This window comes from Periplaneta americana, chromosome 12 (assembly GCF_040183065.1).
Source record: "Periplaneta americana isolate PAMFEO1 chromosome 12, P.americana_PAMFEO1_priV1, whole genome shotgun sequence".
Lineage (NCBI taxonomy): Eukaryota > Metazoa > Arthropoda > Insecta > Blattodea > Blattidae > Periplaneta > Periplaneta americana.
In genome coordinates this window covers 54,193,035-54,214,777 of record NC_091128.1, presented here as the reverse complement: position 1 = coordinate 54,214,777, position 21,743 = coordinate 54,193,035, and the positions used below count along the sequence as shown (strand labels likewise).

The 21,743-nt window shown below is 34.8% G+C and overlaps 1 protein-coding gene across 8 annotated transcripts in view; it reads left to right on the top strand.

Annotated features, from left to right (window-relative positions):
* Positions 1-21,743, top strand: part of promL (prominin-like) — a 407,308-nt gene that overhangs the window by 345,379 nt on the left and 40,186 nt on the right. For 7 of the 8 annotated variants that reach the window (XM_069841337.1, XM_069841342.1, XM_069841341.1 and 4 more), the window contains 2 exons: positions 1,987-2,108; positions 13,492-13,542. In XM_069841337.1, the coding sequence (XP_069697438.1) occupies positions 1,987-2,108; positions 13,492-13,542 (173 nt within the window). The remainder of the gene's footprint in view (positions 1-1,986; positions 2,109-13,491; positions 13,543-21,743) is intronic. The other variant, XM_069841339.1, reaches the window with a different exon arrangement.

Sequence of the window (21,743 nt, the reverse complement as noted above, 5' to 3'; positions counted from 1 at the left end):
GAAGGAACTGTCTCATCTTTAGGGAGAGAATTAAGGCATTGATATGGACCACCCTGATTGAAACACATTGTAAACCCTCATTAAAATCTATAGTTTTCCCTTGAACCTTCATTTTGTTGCATGCCCTTTTCCTTTATCTTAGTCAAATTCCAGGAAGTTACCGCCTCTCTGAGTTTGGTGGGCAGTCATTGAAACAAGGTGACTAATTTTTAAGAAGTTATAGTGTGAGTACTTTGAATATATTTAAATGTCATTTTCTTTTAATGTTATGTCATTTTTCCATTATTTTAAGGGCATTTTATTGATCACTTTAAGTAGATTTTTAGGTCATCAACATCCGCCCCCTAGTGATAAGATAAATATAACAGTAATTAAAGTAATAAATAAATCGAGCTGAAAATATTTTGAAAAAGAAAGTTTTAACTGCACCACTTGCAATGCAGGAAAAGACATAAGGTTGGGTGAGGTTCAAATTAACTTTGGGTGAGCACTGGCCCACTGAAGCGAAACCTCCTTGTTAGTGCTGCCCCTGCCTCCCAATCATATTACCATTTTCTTCTTTTGCATTCCATTAGACATATACTATTTTCATGGAACAGTGATGGTAGAGGTGATGATGAAGAATTGATAGAAAGATGGCAGTCCAAACATAAATCTTCGCGAACTAATGTCATTCAGTGATTTCTATTCATCTAGACCAGTGATGTCAAATCAAGCGCATTTTTCTGACCTTGACGTCGTGCGCGGGCATCAAGTGCTAGGTATAGAAAGAGGAAGAATTATGTATATGAATAAGCAGCCTGTTGGATTAAGAAAACATGGTGTACCAACTTCAAACGGAACGTGAAATTTTATGTCGTTATTTTTATATGGCTTCTTTCTGTTTGATATTTTATTTATTGTCTGTAAAACAAAAGTACTAACACCAATTTCTTAATATTGTACTTGTGTTTTAAATGTTAATAACATAATAAAGAGTTAAGAAAGAATATTCACATAAATTCCATAGTAGTACAACTATACTGTACTAAGTGAATGAAACACATCATTTATAAATAAAGTGATATTCCAAAGAAAGAGATTGAGTATGACATGGTAAGTTGGAATTGAAAGTAATCAATAAACTAATCAAAGCATATTATAGTACAAAGCAAAGTTACCTAGGTGCTGTATATGTTTTAACTGTAACTGATATTACATAACAAAACTCTTATCGCATTATGCTTTTAAGATGATATTGGTGAGCAACTTCCTATCATCACAATATTAAATTATTTTGTCGAAATCTGAAGCTATAGAGCTGACGTTTTTATAACACATGGGCACATATCTTTTGTTTATGATGTAATAGTACTTGCTTTGTTAATTCATTTCCTTACAAATATTTTCCATGCGAATATTTTGAAACATTTTAATACACTATCTTCAATATTACGTATTTACGATATATTAGAGTTACGAAAACATTGTTTCAGTACCTGTAAGGCTACTAAATAATCATATCTGAAAATTTCACTTTTCTGTAAAAAAGTTGAGGAAATATTCATTTTGAATTAAAAAGCAAACTTGTGAAAAATGAACATTAAAATTAAAACTTATATTCTTATAATGCACTTATACTTCTCATACAAATATAAAATTTAACATGGATACAGTTTTAATAAGTTCTCTTCTCATTATCCATTGAATAAGTGCCGGCCATCCCTGAATATAGCTCGACTAAGCGGTATATACGAGTACTACCTCTTTCATCTGTCTCTTTCCTTTCCGCTGTAAAGCACTCAGGTTCTCCTGAGCTTTAAAGCGAGCGCTTGCCCATATGGGCATCAGTTGACATGACTGATCTAGAGTGAGAATCACATCGAATCTGTATGAAGTGTAAAGCACTGCAGCTGGTCATTTCACTACTGCTGCCAGTGTTTTGTTTATCAAATGTATACCTATGTTATTTCTGGCATTTTATTCTGTTGTACTTTTCTGTTGCAGAATGGCTTTTGGGCAAGCATTGGCTGGTGCTTGGTACTTTTTATTCCTGCCATTATTCTGTCTGTCAAACTAGCAGCTCTATATCAGAAGTCAGATCCATACCCTGGACCACTAGTAGAATCGTAAGTATCTGAATTTAATTTCTTACATTACTTTTTTCCTGTGTACGTATTGAAATATACCGTATTTTATTGCAGAAGTATACTTGTTAAATGATGTATTTATGGTATGTATTTACACCATTCGTTATTTAGTGACTGACCTTACTGGCTGACTCACTCACTCGCTCACTCACTCACTCACTTACTCACTCTATAGCAGTGCTTATGAGCTTATTGCTTTGCTATTATATGCTAAGCCATTTGTTTATACTAAATGCTTTATACATAACATTTCGAGTTTAATGTTTAATTTTTTAGGAGAATATTCCATGATTAAATTACACTGATTTAACCTAAAATATTTATGTTCAGCGTTGAATAAGTACAAAGAGAAGAATTAGAACTTTATTTGGTTTTGAGCATTAAACATCCAACTACTGTGCTTGTCATTGTTAAAATCTTACAATTGATAGTGATCGACATATAAGTTCTTCTGATGATTTGCTTCATTGTTGTTATGAATGGAGTATAGTGTTTGCAGGTCCTAGGAAAATTCATTTGATGTTTATGGTTATTCCTTTCATTTATTCAATTTTACTTAAGCTTTGTGTTTATACCAGTGTCCCCAATACGTAAATAAAAATATAACATGGTTGTATTCTTCTGAAGACCTGATGTGCTCTTTATCATTTATTTAATGACAGAACGCATCACAATTTCAAATGTGTGTAAATGACTCTGTCTGTAGAGCATTGGTCATAGATATGCTGAATTAAATGAATGCAGAATGAGCTGAAGAACATTCTCCAATTTCTAAAAGACTTCCATTTAGACAGCCATAACGGAAATTGTTTAAGTAATTAAAAACAATATCACTTGCTCAATTATATGATGCTTCTAAGGAGTTCCTATAAGAAATATGCTTCACATTGTTTTCCACATTCATGATTGTCCACCATTTTATCTAAAAATTATGCTTTACCTGAATTTACATCATATTTTTCCTTGGTCGCAGATAAAGTACTTTCATGGAATATATTACAGCCAAACAGTTCTTGAAAACAACGTTTTAATACTGGATGGGTTAGGAAATAGCATGAATAACAATTGTAATTATATCATTGAAAAAGATGTCAACAACATAATTGAAATGGGCAGCTATTCCACTGTGGGATTCCTCTGTCTTTTCAGTAGACACAACAAGCTGTATTTTCACAGCTGTGAATATACGCTTCAGCAGGTTCTGATGAGAACTGGGGCATCACACAATCACACATTAACTTGATAGATGTAAGTCCTGTAAGAAATTATGAATATACATCATATGGACTGTATCTGAATGGTAGGGCAAGGAGCACCTTTTGCTTCTTACTGCTAATAGCATCAGAGGTAGAGCCATGTTAAAAACAGAGTTGTAATATTCCTGTGTTAGTTAATGGTAGGGCTTATCCTTTTTAGGTTAAACTTCCCACCAGTAAGGTGTTTAAAACAAGTTCAATTAAATAATTCGTATTATGAAGTTTATAATAATGAATATTCTAAACACAATAAATTAACTACTTTTCATCAGAATATTAGGGGATTAGAACAAAAAAAACTGATGAATTGATCACTGCTTTAGATCTCAAAATCATAAACCTTACACATTACATATAACTAAACATCATATGAAACAACAGGAAATATTACAATTGTCTTTATGTTCATTGCCAAAATCTCCAAAAAGTCTAACAATCTGTTTATTTAAAAATGAAAGAAGAAGCACTGCCAGGTACTTCAAGCTAGTTCTCAATATATTTTCAACAAATGACACATTGGAAAGTAATTTTCTTTAGATGTTATTATCACAGTCTAGTATATACAGTCACGAAGCTTGAGTTGTGAGGGTGCTAGGAACAATAGACTGTGCCGGTACTATTTCGCATTGTCTGTAATGAGGCGATATTAGCGATCCTAGTAGTTAGCAACTATCTTTGGATGCATATTTACTACATATTGAGCTTCGCGATTGTATACAGGGTGATTCAGACCACCCGTAAGTCATTTATTTCGGAAACTAGTGCATTAAAATTTTCGAGACAAAGTATTTGTAACTAAACCACATGTGAACTTTCACTTGAGCTTGATTTCATCAATTAGCCTTAACAGGAAGTGGCGTATTATTTTAAAATTTCAAATGGGAGTCGGGATCAAATATGGTAGGCCTACCTTTTGATGGAGCTCTCTTCAAAACAAATAACTTTCATAGGAAATGTTACCAATTCCTACTCTTTCAGTGAGAAAATGTACGAAAAGACAATGCTATCAATATTGAGAAATGTTACAATTCGAAAATGTAAACAAGACAGATTGACAGATGTTACTGAAAGACTGGACAATTCCATTAATTTTTATAAATGTTAAAACTGTCTGCCATTCTGAGTAGCACACACCTGTACTCTTCTTCTAACACTGTCAGCAATTCCAAACACTTCAGCGTGGTCAAGTGACTGGAAGGTCTCTCGGATTCACTGTTTCATGTTATCTCTTGTTGTTGAATGATATTGATAGACAATGTTTTTTAACCGTCCTCAAAGATAAAAATCCAAAGATTCAAATCAGGAGATCGTGCTGGCCATGCCATAGGACCGCATCTCTTTGTAGTACGTAGGAGGTATTTGTAATCACTTTGAACTTTTAGGTAATTATTTTATTAGTCACAAAAATAATTGCAAAACTAGAAAAATGTACATACGTATGTACAGAGAAAACAAAACATTTCTTTCTTATTGTACATTGTCGGGCAAGGCCACCTGAGCTTATTACCTGTCTAAGTGCAGTGTACATGTAGACATGGCCGTAGATACTGTATTGCGGTGACTAAAGGAAACACTGCTGAGCGAACAAAGGGGAAGGGGTAGTTTACACTCAGCCAGATAATAATTGTGCGTGTGTACTAGCCTATGTCAACATTAAATGTAACTTACTTATCTAGTTTACATTTTCTTGTAACGTTTCTCAGTATTAATAACATTACCTTTTTGTACGTTTTTTCATTGAAAGAATAGGAATTGATAAAAACGTTTCCTATGAAAGTTGTTTGTTTTGAAGAGCTCTATCAAATGGTACCATATTTGACCCCAACTCCGATTTGAAACTTTAAAGTAATACGCCACTGACCCTACTTCCTGTTAAGGCTGATTGATGAAATCAAGCTCAAGTGGAAGTTCACATGTGGTTTAGTTACAAATATTTTTTTATCTCGAAAATTTTAATGCACTAGTTTCCGAAATAACTGCTTACGGGTGGTCTGAATCACCCATTGTATTTTCGTACGTTTTCTCATTGAAAGAGTAGGAATTAATAAAAACGTTTCCTATGAAAGTTGTTTGTTTTGAAGCGCTCTATCAAATGGTACCTTATTTGACCCCCACTCCCATTTGAAATTTTGAAGTAATACGCCACTGACCCTACTTCCTGTTAAAGCAGATTGATGAAATCAAGCTCAAGTGAAAGTTCACATATGCTTTAGTCATAAATATTTTTGTCTCGAAAATTTTAGTGCATTAGTTTCCGAAAAAAATGACTGTTACTGGTGGTGTGAATCACCCTGTATACTAAACTGTGTTATTATGTTACTTCTCCTTCCCCTTCTTCTTCGAATCCAGTATTAGAGCTCATTGGTCTGTTACAGTCTCAATCCATTGTCATGCTGGCCACCCCATACTTTTGTAGCTAGAAGGAACATAGTTGTGCATCTTCTTTGGTATTCTCCTGTTGTTTATTCGAGAACATGTTCTTTTCAGGATTTCTTTTATAGATGTACATAATGTATTATAAGTGCAACTTAGAGTTCCTTCAAGATGTCTTCAGACTTTTTCTTATCCATCAGTGTGTAGCAGCTGTTCTGCATATGATGCACATTTCTGCAGTTGTTAGTCTCCTTTCATCTGCTCTACAGACCATTCACACCTCACTACCATAGATAAGAATGGGCTTGTCAGAACTATATTTTTAATAACAATTTAAATTATAACTCTGATTGAGGTTCTGGCTGATATCTACAGTCCCCAAAAAAGAATGATATGCTGAAATATTTATTCTAAGTCCCAGATACAAGACATTGTGCATGATAGGAGACTCAGAGCACAAATACACAAGATAACGTGTAATTTAGTTACTTAAATTCATTCTATTTGGTTTGTTGTTGGAAATAGTTCCGAAACTCACTTTGCAAAAACAGTGTAAATGTGTTGTAATAATAGATAAATTACATCAAAGTTGTGCAGTAATATCGAAATTTAGGCCTTCATGCCAAGATCGACATGTTTTGCAGAAGAAAAGCTTTCTGTCTCATCAATAGCTCAGGCAGCTAAGGCTTTTGCCTGTCATGTGGAAAGGAGCAGTTTCGAGCCCTATACTTGCGAATATAGGCACTATTAAGGAAATAAAATACTCGTGAAAGAAATCAATTATATATTCCGAAGTGATATAGTGTTAAAAGTTGTGTGATCAAGATGTATAAAATACAACAATTATAATTTAGATTTTACCATGTCATTGTTAATAGTGTAATATTTATTTTTAATAATAACAATGACATTTAAATACTAATCGTATGAACCACTGAGACGAAATGGAGACATAAGCATTTATCCAGTCTTTTGGTCTCAACACAGGCAGATACCATTCCAAAATACTGACAGACAGTGCAATATCACGACAAGGATCATGACAAGGACCACAACAGGTGATTGTCCTGATCCTTGTCTTAGTCATTACCATGATTCTTGTTATGATCCTTATTATGGTCCTTGTCATTGAGCTTATAGTGGTGCTTATTGTGACCCTTGTCTTTGTCATGGTCCGTATCTTCGTCCTTTTTGTCTTTGTCCTGACCTTTATCATTATCCTTTTTGTCTTTTTCATGATCCTTATGGTCTTAGTTGCTTTTATCATGGTCCTTATCGTGGTATTGGTTCTTGTTGTGATCTTTATCATGGTGCTTGTCATGTCCATGTCGTGATCCTATTCTTTGTCTGTGTTGTAGTCTTTATCATGGTCCCTCTTGTCTTTGTCATGGTCCTTGTTGTGGTCATTGTGATTCTTATTGTGCTGCTTTTTGTGGCCCATGCCATCTTTATTGTGATCTCAGCCATTGTTCTTGTCTCTGTTTTGTCCTTGTGATCCTCATGGTCCTTATTGTCTTTATTGTGATCCTTGTTGTGTTCCTTATCATTGTCCTTTCTTTGTTCATGTCTTGGACCTTGTTGTTATCCGGGTCATAGTACTTGTTGTGGCTCATGTCGAGAGCCTTCTTGTGGTCCTTGTCTTTGCCCTTTTCGTGGTTCTTATAGTGGTCCTTGTTGTCTTTGTCAAGCTCCTTATCGTGGCAATTGTCATGGTGCTTGTCATGATCCTAATTGTGTTCTTGTCTTTGTCTATGTCATGGTCCATATAGTGGTCCTTGTTGTCATTGTCATGCCCTTATAATGGTCCTTGTTGTCTTTGTTATGGTGCCTATTGTAGTTCTTGTCGTCTTTCTCATGTTCTTTATTCTGATTCTTGTTGTCATCCTGATCCTTATTATGGTCCTTGTTATCTTTGTTATGGTTATGGTCCTTATCATGCCCTTGGTGCTGCTTGTGATTCTTATTGCGGTAGACCTACTTGTCGTGGTCCATAACATATTCCTTATGGTGATTCTTATCATTTACCTTGCCTGTGTTTTTGTCCTTGTAGTGATCCTTATAATAATCTTTGTCTTTTTCGTGGTCATTATTGTAGTCCTTGTTTTTTCATCGCCCTTATCGAGTTCAGGTCCTTGTCATGGTGTAAGTCCTGGTCCTTGCCTTGATTCCTTATTGCGATCATTGTCGTGATCTAGGTCGTAGTCCTTATCATGGCCCTTTTTGTGGTGTTTGACATGGCCCATATCGTGATCCTTGTCATGGTCCTTATGATGGTCCTTGTTCTCTTTGTCGTGGTCCTTATACTGCTTTCGTGATCTCTATCCTCGTCCATGTCTTGGGCCTTATCGTGATCTTTACCATGTTCCTTGTCCTTGTCCTTTTCGTGGTTCTATAGCTGTCCTTGTCTTTGTCATGTTCCTTATCATGATCCTTGTTTTCTCTGTCGTAGTCTTTATCATGGGTTTTTTTTTATTGTAGTGGCCATTATTGTTCGTCTTGTTTTTCTCGTGGTCTTTATGGTGGTATATGTTGTTTTTTTCATTATCCTTATCATGGTCTTGGCTCTTATCTCAGTCTTGCTCCGTATCATAGTCTTCGTCCATGTCTTGGCCTTGATTCTTATTGCGATACTAATCATGGTCCTTTTTTGTCCTTGTAATCCTTATCATGGTCTATCTCGTGGTCCTTTTCGTGATCTGTGTTGTGGTCCATGTTATGATACTTATAATTTTTCTTAATTTGATCCTTATTGTGGTGCTTGTTGTGGTCCATGTCGTGTTCTTTATAGTGGTCCTTGTCGTTTTCCTTATAATGGTCGTTTTTGTCTTTGTCATGGTCATTATTGTGGTCCTTGATGTATTTCTCACAGTCTTTATTGTAGTTCTGGTTCTTATTGCAATCCTTATTGTGGTCATTGTTATTCTTCTTCTAGTGATACTTATCATGGTCATTGTCCATGTAGTGGCCATTGTCGTGATCCTTATGGTAGCTATTGTTATTGTCCTTATAGTGGTCCTTATGATGATCCTTATCGTAGTCATTGCCAGTGTCCTTGTGTTGACCCTTATCGTGATACTTATGTTTATTGTCATTGTCCTTGTAGTGGTCCTTATCATGATCATTTTCATTGTTCTTGTAGTGGTCCTTTTCGTGGCCATTGCCATTGTAGTAGTCCTTATCATGTCTGTCATGGCACATATCACGATTCTTACTGTGGTCCTTTTCATTGTCTTTGTTATGTCCTTATCATGATCTTGTTTGTCTTTGTCGTGGTCTTTATTGTGATGCTTTCGTGATCCTTATGATACTTCTTGTAGTCCATGTGATAGTTATTGTGTTCCTTGTCGTCATGCTTGTCGTGTTCCATGTTGTGGTCCTTATCTTTGTCCTTTTCTTGATCCTTATAGTTGTCCTTGTCTTTGTCATGTTTCTTTTTGTTGTCCATGTTTTTGTCTTGACCCTCATCATTGTTCTTGTTGTCTTTGTAATAGCCTTATAATGGTATTTATGGTCTTTGTCATGGTCTTTATTGTGGTTAAATGTTATGTTTTATTTAATGACGCTCGCAACTGCAGAGGTTATATCAGCATCGCCGGATGTGTCGGAATTTTGTCCCGCAGGAGTTCTTTTACATGCCAGTAAATCTACTGACATGAACCTGTCGCATTTAAGCACACTTAAATGCCATCGACCTGGCCCGGGATCGAACCCGCAACCTTGGGCAGAGAAGGCCAGCTTATTGTGGTATTTGTTGTCTTTGATCCTTATTTATTGTTGTGCTTGTCATGGTCCACATCATGCTTCTTATTGTAGTCCTTGTCTTTGGCTTTGTTCTTATCCTTGTCGTGCTCCTTATAGTCATGTTGTCTTTGCCGTGGTCCTTATTGTGGCTCTTGTTGCCTTTTCATTGTCATATCATGGTCCTGGTTCTTGTAGTAATCCTTGTCATGGTCCTTGTCTTTGTTCTTTTCGTGGTTCTTGTTTTTTTTCTCGTGGTCCTTGTAGTTCTTTTTGTTGTCTTTGTCATGGCCCTACATTAATTTGTCATTTCATAACAACATTGTTTTCCCCCTTTCGTATGTAACTTTTTGTCTCACAGTTTCTTCCATACTTTGATAAAAGATAAAAAAAAAAAAATCACGGACGTAATCAGGGATCCATACCAGAAATGGACAGATAACTGATAACGTTTTGACTAGTGTGTACTTTGGAATAGGGTGAAAATACGCATGCACGATAGTTATTTGAGACTATTTAGCACTGTCTCATAAAACTAAAATATTCCTAATACCTCTGTTTTCTTTTGGGTCTTCTATGGTCCCGATATTTCTTAGATCTACTATAATGAAGAACAGTTTTGGGTAATAGATCATTGCTTGCCCTGTGAGGGCATTGGTGCCAATTGCACTAAGTTCTGTGTACATTCTATTGTGTGTTTGAAAAATTTATGAACACCATATAAGTTATTTTTAAAATAATAATATGAAAAGATATTGCAGCTACTTTTGAATATAAACATTAGAACTTCTTCTACTGTGAACATTTATTGATAAAATGTATAGACTTTCTTCTTCTTCTTCTTCTTCTTCTTCTTCTTCTTCTTCTTCTTCTTCTTCTTCTTCTATTGGACATTTCCTTTTATACAGATCATCTGACTTAGCCTCCTCCTGACATCTCTGTGAGGGTTATTTGAAAAGTTTATAGCCTGACATAGAAATTAAACTAGGATTATCCTGAAACAATCTTTATTTCACAAAATAATCCCCCCCAAGATTCACACTTGGTCCACCAGTGCTGGAATGTTGCTGCTATAACCTCCTTGTACACAAATTCCTGCAAAAAAAAAAAAAAAAAAAAAAAGCTTTCTGTTACTGAAAATACCTCTTCATTTGTCCAAAAATTTCTTCCCAGTCAAGTCAATTTTGAGCTTTGGAAAAAGAAAGAAGTCTGAGGTTGTGAGTTCTGGTGAGTAAACAGTTTATTTCCATTTATCTTGTCGAAAACATTCTTAGAATCAAAGAAAGCAAGATGAGTTTCTATATTAAATTATTTATGTTTTTCTCTTAATAGTTTCATTGAGAAATACCCATCACAACAAGTTTGGTCTGTTCTGTTCTTCCCCATGAAGGTTTTCACAAAGTTTATTCAATTTATTTTTAATAATGTTTGTATAAATTTTATACCAAGTGTTTAGCAAATATTAATAATAATAATAATAATAATAATAATAATAATAAAACTTAATTCAATTAATAGCGATGCATTAGAATGCAATGCAACAATAAATGAGCTCTGTAATAGAGAATCCCCTAATAAAAAATAAACTACAAAAAACTCAGGTGAATATAATGCGACAGCAATGAACAATGATAATTAAATAAGCAATTAAAAAGAAGAAAGATAATACTAATAGTAATTTAATAATTTAAATTACTGAACCTGCCATGTTCGATCTGAAATCAATTTATTTCTCTCTTCTCCTGAATAATTTTCATATTTGTTTTCATGTTGTGTCTTATGATGACGTTTGACATCGCACTTTCTTACAGATAATGTTTTCTGCATATTAAACATTGTACTTCACCACCATGTTCAATACATAAAAACTGGACCTTCGATTCCTCATTGAAAGCTTTACTGTAAGCTTACTTGCGGTCTGTTATGGTTTGCAATATTGTATGTACTGTACAGTATACATCGCATCCTTTCTTACAGTTGTAGTAGCAAAGTGTCATAGGCAGAGAAGTGCTATTTCCAGGGAGAAAGTTTAAAGCAGCTCGTGCTCAGAATTACTAGTAAACATCGCATCCCTATAGTAGATAGACTGCTAAATGTCAAATCAAGGGTGCTGACAGCATGTATTTTCGTGAAAATCTGGACATAGATGCGTTGCAGCATCACAAAACTTCGTATTCATGCCTTATACGATTAGAAAGTATACATTTATTGAGATATTTTTTTTATTGTGAATCGAGATTGATATAGTACACTCACATCTCTCACATTGAGACAAATGTGTGTCATACATTATAGTAATATACGTTACAAGAGCGGTATATTGACGTTTTCATGGTCGAGGAAAAGATTGAAAAAACAAAACGTAGTTGAGCTTTTTTAATTTCCGAGAACATGAAAACAAACATACCGCTCATGTATCGTACATTATTTTGTGCGAAGATCGTTTATTACATACCTGAAAGACGAATTTCTAATTAGTTGCAATGAAATCTCCATGTTGGTTTCTGTTTAATGGCGGCAACTTCGGAAAACCAAAATATCTTTCTTCAACATTGTTGCTATAAAATGTTTTCTGTGTTTACTATACTCCAGCAGGCCGTGATATACGTCTGTCTTTTTTTTCCCCCAGTCTATAAATGCAAACTTAAAACAAACGGTAAGGTTATGTAATGATTTATTTTTCATTTTAATATTTTAACAATATTATTTATATAACATATTGCAGTAATAACATCGGCATCTGGAATCTTGTTGATTTTTTCACGGCTTCCTTAATGTTACTTGTATCAGGAATGCAATAAGTTTCGTGGAGTAGTAGACTTTACTTAATTTTTGCAAATATTTAAAAACAATAATTAACATTGCAATTTAGGTGAAATTGCAGTGGTAAGTTTCCAATTTATAATTATTACTATGTTAAACGTCTCTAAAAATAATATGTTAAAAGCCTAAAGCAGTAAAATGAATGTCACGCTTAAGCGGTAAGAAGAGGGAAATTGTTATGTGTGTTACGTTGGGAATACTGAATGTGATATTTCACACTTACCGCGTATTGGTTCTGTGCGGAAAACAAGCAAATACGCACGATCTCGCACAAAAGAATTTGTGTTTAATTTAAATTTCGTATTTATTACTTATATATTAGTTGTAAACATATAAACAGAAGAGTTTCAGACAATTGTTATTTGTCTTGTAAATTCACAGTCAAAATAGTTTAATATTTTTTCATCATCATCATTATCTGTTAATGGAATTACAAAATTCTGTGTTTAATAAGAGACAGTGTGACACGGTTCACTCGATTGTTGTTTATTATGTGAGAAGACTTGAGAGACTACAGATCAGATATGAGCTCTATACCTTGAAGAAAATGTCTGTTATGAACATTTCGATACATTAAATTTAGGAAACCCTTTTGCTTTTGCATCAGTTCTATAATGGAAGAGAATAAATGTGGTTCTTAGCTGTAAATAATTTTTTTTTTAATTCATGCTGTTGGTTTTCCATATATTGTTTCTCCAAGTTGAACAATTCAAAATGTATGATTTCAATTTGAAATTTCGTTCATTAACTGTAACGTATTACAATTCGAAGTGTTATAATAAATTGTCTTGGGTTGCAAGCAGTCTCATTTTATTTAACATTATTGTAAAAATTTACTACTAATCTCTTATTTTTTTTGCTGTACTTTAATTGCTGCTTAAAAATAAATATAATATGAGAGTAAAATAAAATGAAATTTATAGGAAGTTTAAATTTGACTCTGTTGTCTTTGAAATACTTACAGTTCTTATTGTTCGGTTCGTATTTACCATTGTAAAACAGTAAAAACAGGCATGTCATACACACTAAAAATGCATGAAAAGTTTCTGTTCGGGAAATTGGGGATTCTATCCTTTCCTTGTCTTTTCTGCAGTATGTGTTTATTTCTAACACTTGTGTGCTTGCTGTTGTGTTATATTGTGACTAACCTTGACCTGTGTGTCTGTTTGCAGCGAGTACTTGTACGATGCATATGGAGATCGGGATAACATCCCATTAGCCAAGTAAGTCACTCTGGCTATTGTAGTTTGATTCAGTAATAACAAATTGAGACCTGCTTATTTCATTCATCCTTGAAGTTGCTTAAATACTGTAAGTGCATGAGCTCTGAAATATACTTACAGCATTTTACTAACACACAAAGACATATTTACAGTTCAGTAAGTACGCAGTGCTTTTTTTTATTGATAATTTAAATTTTGACCATTATTTTTTTAATTATTGCCTTCTATTAAAAATAAGCCTTTTTACTTGTATCTTTGAATTCTTGTCAGCATGGTTGAGAAAAAGGCTGAAATTTGGTCATAAGTATTTCCACTTAACGAATATAAGCAAAAATTGATAAACTTGTATTATAGGTATGTAGAATGAGATCAGTACTGTACCATTAAATTTGCACATGATTTAATACATTATGATTAAGCTGCGGATTTATGCCTATTTGCCTATTTTAATCCTTAACCTGAAGGTGGAAGATTTTAGGTTACATATCCATTTTAAGACATTGTGAGTATTATATGCGAATTCTGTAGTGCCTATAATTGCCTATTTCAATAGTAAATGCCTATTTGCTTATAAATTCCTAAAAAGTTGCCTAAATATTCGTATTATATATTATACTTGAATTTACTGACTATTCTATCGATATTTTTTAAATCTGTAATTTGTTTCTTTTTTATCTAGCAGAGGGAAGAGATATAGAACTATCGATAATTCTGTGTGTTACGTTTTACTGCCACCAGAGTGCGGAGAAATTGAATAATTTAAAATCAACCGATAAAAAAAAAAATGTATGTCGAAAGCCGCGTGATTCATTGTGGTAGTTGACTAGGGTAGTTGTTTTAAACTGTGTATCCGTTTTGTGAGTTTGTGAATTGAGTATGGAGTTGAGTTTTCTGCTGTGATACGTGAAGTATACCGAGGAGATATGGCAAAGCAAAAGTCATCAGAAGCACTGAATGGAAAATACATGGACATTACTGCGTTCCCACTGGTTTGGTCCCCTGCTGAGATTAGATCCCTGAAGTATTGCCCCATCACTTCATGTGAAGTGGAAGGGACTTTCTCCCAATTTAAGAACATTCTTACAGACAATAGACATCAGTTCTCATTACAACATCTGGACGAATATTTAATTATTCACTTCCATAATGACATAGAAACTAGTGTATAATGCTATGCTATAGTCGTGTTAGCCATTAAGAATTAGAAATTGTTAGTGTCTTTTTAAATGCCTATTTTAGAATTTTGAATGCCTATTTTGCCTGCCTATTTCAACTGTTTTTAGTGCCTAAAAATCCGCAGCTTGATTATGATATTATTATACACATCATCATCATCATCATCATCATCATCATCATCATCATCATCATCATCGTCATTGATACCACGGAGTTATTACCAAACAAATCTTTCTGTACTTTTTGTCATGACTCTTGAGGTGCATTTTTCTATTCACTGTAACATCCAGAATGACTCTAGTGCCCATTTCAACTTTTTTAATCAAGATACGCCCTTTCTCTCCCCATAAAAGTAAAGCTGTATGAGTTTAAGATTGATAACTTATCTGAATACTGTTCTATGGTTGTAAAAATACAGGAGTTACGCTGTCTTCAAGTTTGAAGTCTTAAACAAATATAAGAGTGTTATTATCTTATAACCATTACTATAGATGACTATTCAGCCAAATCTTGTACTGAATGAGTAACTTAAATGTTTACGTAGATTTAGAGTGTAATTCTGATCTTTAATTTTATATATGAAGGGCTTGGGGTAACATAGTGACAAGCCATACTCAAATTTTACAGGAAAATAACCCTTAAGTCTTAAATCTTTAAGAGTTGTTTTCCTGTAAAATTTGAGTGTAGCTTGTCACTATGTTGCTCCAAGCCCTTCATATATATATGTCCCGCGCCATGGTGTCGTGGTCTAAGGCATGCCACCTAGGACTCACGTTACAGAATGCGCGCTGGTTCGAATTCTCATGGGGGAAGAAATTTTCTCATGAAATTTCGGCCAGTGTATGGGACCGGTGCCCACCCAGCATCGTGATGTACTTGGGGAGCTATGATAGGTAGCAAAAATCCGGTTTCGCAAACCAGCTATAACAGCTGGGAGGATCATCGTACTAACCACACGATACCTCCATTCTGGTTGGATGATCGTCCACCTCTGCTTCGGCATGTGGACGTGAGGCCAGCAGCCGGCTGGTTGGTCTTGGCCCTTCATGGGCTGTAGTGCCATGAATTTGGATATATATATATATATATATATATACAGTGCGTATATTAACTGGCTCCACAGGAGAAGTGGCAGGCAGAGCAGTTGTGTTGGTATTGTGCAGATAGAGTCAATGACCTTAGCTGCATTAAATGGTGGAGGGTGGGAGAGAGTGAGAAAGGAGATGTAATATTCCTATGTGTTCAAACCAGGCACTACACAGTACCAACTTTACATCACTGCCGGGTCGAATACTGCCACTTTCTTCACTGCAGAGCCAGTTAGTATACTCACTGTATATATATATATATATATATATATATATATATATATATATATATATATTTGAATTTGATGCAGTTAAATAAATAGTACAGAAAGTTAATTGTCACACTGTAAAACAACTACAGGGTAAATCAGAAATATGCTTACACATTTGATTGCTTTGTGTGATACAGTATTATGGCTACAGGAAATGAGACATTACCTTTGGAAAGACAATTCTTCGAATTAAAGAACAATACACAATACTAACCAGAGTCACTTTATTGTCTCAAACTGCTCGCTGCTCACATTCAGACATAATCAGAAATGTTTTTGGAAAGTCACTCATTGCTTCACAATACATGACCACTGGAATGTCGATGTCTCACGTTTTTCTAGTGTAAACATTCTCCTTCACATAACCCCACAACAAATAGACACAAGCTGTGAGATTTAGGGAACAGGCTGGGCACTCTGTCCTCGCCTTCCCAAATACCTGTTTGGCATTTCACGATCCAAAATTTCCCTCGCCATAATAGAATAGTGAGGAGGTGCACCATCCTGTTGGAATAAGCAATATTCGTGTTCGTCACTTTTCACTTTGCACCACTGGCACTATAAGTTCGTGAAGAATTTCACAATACCGAACAGCATTAGCAATTCTTTCCTAACAATCCTCAGTTTATGCTCGGAAACCATCAGACATCGACATACTGAAAAGAGCAATTGAGGAATTCGTGCTATTTCAGTGGGCATGTATCATAAAGCAGTGAGTGACTTTGCAGAGCATTCTCAATTATGCTTGGATGTGAACAGCGAGCTGTTTGAGGCAATAAAGTGACTCTGGTTGGTATTGTTGTATAATTTGAAAAATTTCCTTTCAACAGTAATGACTCATTTCCCATAGCCATAATACTGTCATCACACAAAGTGATCAAACGTGTAGCCATATTCCTGACTTATTCTGTGTGTATAACTTTAATAGTAAAAATAAGTGTATATATACAAATAATGCATGATTGCTATTGGACTAGTCTGTAAAGAAGATAGTTCAATTTGAATTAGAAAACACAGTGCAAGTGTCACTTAGTTGTCTTTCAGTACTGTTGTATTTCACTGCTTTAATTCTGATTTCACCTCCCCCTTTCCTTTACGATATTTGATAGCACTTATTTTTGTATTAACAAAGATTTATGCTCGAATGTTACAGCCACTCACACTTTTGTCAGTGCTTAAACAGGTTCTTATTTATCAGTTTCTTTAAATAATAAGAATATTCAGTAACTATAAAAGAATAATATTGTAAAAGTGGAGCAGTGGTATAATGACACCTTGCAGGTGACTTGAATTGCTCTGAGACAACTTCCTCAGAGATGCTTTGTTCATTACTTTGTTTGACTTGTGTTCTGTAGAATACATTGACTTGCAGATAATGCAGATTATTTATCATGACTATTACACTCTTACTATGTCATACTACTTTTGACCAATAAAACGGTACGGAAGGACGTATTTCAACCAATCATGGCTGCTTATTGCACAATTTTATCGCGTCCCTAGCATTTGTTTAATTTTATCGCGTCCTTAGCATTTGTTTCTTTGTTTGCCAACATTTGAAACTGCGCTGGTCTGGACGTCAAAATATATATATATATATATATATATATATATTATTGAATGTACAATTTTCAAATTTGAATGTGGTTGGTGGTTCAATTGATGTTTTTTTTTTTTTTTTCTATTTTAGTAGGTTATTTTACGACGCTTTATCAACAGCTTTGGTTATTTAGCGTCTGAATGAGATGAAGGTGATAATGCCGGTGAAATGAGTCCGGGGTCCAACACCGTAAGTTACCCAGCATTTGCTCATATTGGGTAGAGGGAAAACCCCAGAAAAAACCTCAACCAGGTAACTTGTCCCAACCGGGAATCGAACCCGGGCCACCTGATTTTGCGGCTAGATGTGCTAATCGTTACTCCACAGGAGTGGACTAATTGATGTTATATTGGACGTGTGCGTAATAGAAGTGGAACTCGTTGATTTAGGCCTACATGGTGTATTCAACTTATTCAGAATTTCCGAATGAATAATTTTAAAAGAAATAATTATTGAATGTACAATTTTCAAATTTGAATGTGGTTGGTGGTTTAATTGATGTTATATTGGATGTGTGCGTAATAGAAGTGGAACTCGCACTCCAGTCGATGCACAGCAGTTTCAAATATGACTCGCATTGGCATTCAAGAACAAGAATTAATAAAAATCACTGATCATACCTATGCATCTTCTGAAATCCGATTTACAAATAAATGAAGAGCACCATTCAGAAATCCTGAATAAGTTGAATACACCATGTAGGCCTAAATCAACGAGTTCCACTTCTATTACGCACACGTCCAATATAACATCAATTGAACCACCAACCACATTCAAATTTGAAAATTGTACATTCAATAATTATTCCTTTTAAAATTATTCATGTTTATTTTTTATGTCATCGTCGTTAATTAAAACTTTTCTAACACTTGTGTACAGTATATTAGTTAGGTTATGTTATAGCTTCTGCTATATGATATTATGGATAGTCACGTATCAGAGATTGTTTAATATTAAGATTAATTGAAAATCATCTGTCAAGTGACGTTGATTACTGGGATTTGGATAATTGAAGTGGAATGTTGCATTTTAATAAAAATGAAACTGAATCAACAAAGCCTTCTTGACTAGTAACATTGCCATCGTGTATATAGATCGACAACTTCTCAACAAGAAGTCATTGCTCACTACTGCCATCTAGCATGCATCTAGCTTAATATTTGTAATGTTGAGATGGTACAATAATACATTTGAAGACAGTTGTATTTTCGTAAGTCAATTAATATTTTTATTGTATTGGAGTACTTCGTTACTTCTAATCTTTATATACTTTCTTCTAATCGTGTAACAGTCAATTAAATCCCACTCGAGTTTTGATTTTCTCTAGATAAATCAAAACGTCTAGTGAGATTACTGTTGATAAAATAAATGACAATCAGAGCTATTTCAGTGTATGTTGCACTAAAGTATCAATGAAATGGCGCAAATTAATATACGATGGCAGTTGCCCTTCATTTATCGCATGAATATGTACATACTTTATTATATTGGCAAACATTCTTGATAATTTCATGTATTCATAAACCATTAGTTACTTGTTTTTCTTTTTTTATAATGGTATTAGGCATCCGGCCTCAATATTCCAAATAAACTTGTCACCAAATTCTGCAATATTCCATCCTTCAAATATTTGTAACTGTTGAAACTCAACTTAATTTCAAGGAACTCTTGGTAGTGGGCATCCAATATGGAGGCATGAAAATATCATGTTACACTCGTGGAAAGGAAAAATTACCACCTTAAAGACGTCTCCATGACAGCTATGCAGTACAGCTGTACCGAAATGTTGCATCATACCATCTTTATGATTTCACTTACTGTTTTCTCTCCCACGCATTTAGAACAAACCTAATCCTGTTCTGTCGTTATCTATTTCTAATTTAGATAATGATATATGTCACGAAACTTTTCCAGATGCCTGCAATGTTCACAGTTCATATGTTATGCGCCACAGCTTAGGTCAGATGACTTGCTGAATGGATGACTGCTGCATTCGACTCCTGTTCACACTTATCAGGATTTCTGACACCACTATTATATTTATAATGGAAAAGGAACGATTTTACTGAAAGAGCTGGGGCTCTGAGGATATTACAGGAAAACTACATGGTTATTGAACTTAGATTCTAGACTGAATTAATTGTAAACGGAACTATACTTCATTTATTAAATATATACAAATTTACATAATGAATTACTCACATGGTATATCTCTTGGTGGAGCTGACGTCATCATGATATGTCCTGTCTTCGTCTTATTCTTCACCAAGATTCTGATTATGACTGCTAACATCTCCCAACCGAATGCTTTTATGTTCTCTTCCCGGCTTCCCAGCCGAGGTGTCCCCATGCTATCCAACAGGTGAGATGGGCTTTAAACTCCTTTATGTTTATACGTGCTTGAGGATATTGTCTTAATCAAACATTAGTTACAATTAATTCGATTCAGTGCAATACAGTTATAAGTTGCTTTAATGAAACTACCGTAAGAAAAGAGTTTGAACAATGCTTGTTTTAATTTAATCAATTAAAATGCATGTTTTATTTCATTGGACCATTATGATTAGTCCAACTGTGATTTGTGGCATAAGAATACTTTTATCGCAGTCAGTGATGTAATGCACATGCGCTGTAACTTCTGTCAAGTAAGCAGTTCGCTGCCTATGCACCTATTTCGCAAGCTGGGAATACAATGTATTCTGCTGATACTTTTCTTGAGTTGTCTCGAATTTGATACCTAACTAGAAATCATGCTGCAGGACGTTTTAAGGCCTGGGGCATAACACATACATATGGAAAGAACATTGACAAAGGCTTGTAGTCGAAGTGTGTGGTAGCTTAGTTACTGAGTCATGTTTGAATCTCGCCCATAGCACGACTTATGTTTTTATTATAAGTTTGTATTTAGGTTCACGTGAATTTAATTTTATCCTACGATCACTGTCGCAATATTTGGCTCATTTTCATTAATTTTATTTAGTGTTCTGCTCAAGGGCTGGTCTTTCACCGCAAACCCAGCTTTCTCCAATCTTTCCTATTTTCTGCTTTCCTATTCGTTTCCTCATATGATCCATATACTGTATCGTAATTTCGTCTATGATCTGATATCTTCTTCTACCCCGAACTCTTCTCTTGTTCAGCATCCCTTCCAGTGCATCCTTCAGTAGTCAATTTCTTCTCAGCCAGTGACCCAACCAATTCCACTCTTTCCAACACAGCTTTATTTCTTATTCTATCTGTCCATTTCACATGTTCCATTCTTCTCCATATCCACATTTCAAATGCTTCTATTCGCTTCTCTTCACTTCGTCATAATGTCCATGTTTCTGCCCCATACAATGCCACACTCCATACAAAGTACTTCACTAGTCTCTTCCTTAATTCTTTTTCCAGAGGTCCGCAGAAAATGCTCTTTTTTCTATTAAAAGCTTCCTTGGCCATTGCTGTCCTCCTTTTGACTTCCTGGCAGCAGCTCATGTTACTGTTTATAGTACACCCCAAGTATTTGAAGCTGTCCACTTGCTCTACTGCCTCATTTAGAATTCGCAAATTTATCTTCTGTATTTTTCTTCCTATGACCATGGTCTTCGTCTTATTTGCATTTATCTTCTCCCATACTGCTCACAGCTGTCATTTAGCTCCAGTAGCATATCCTTTAGTATCATTTCGTCTTCTGCTATCAATGCCATATCATCTAACAACGCATAATAAGTCTTATTAATATGGTGATTTATGTTTCTAACAATTATTAAAATTAAATATACTAGTCTTTCTGACTTACCCAAAACAAAAATATGCATGATGTATTATAAATAATTTGCCATTTAACTGACACTGCATCAATGTACTTCTGAGCCACATTGGTCAAGAATGGGAATATTCAATTCCAGCTCACACTAGTCGATAATGGGTATTGCAGTACAGGGCCTCCGAAAATTCTGCTTGTCAACGAGGGTCAGGGTTTTGGCGAGTTTCATTCCAACCACAGGATGCCGTGCTTGTGGATCTTGCTTGGGAAAATCCATTCCTCAATTCCACTCAACTGAAACTTATCAGTAATTTTCC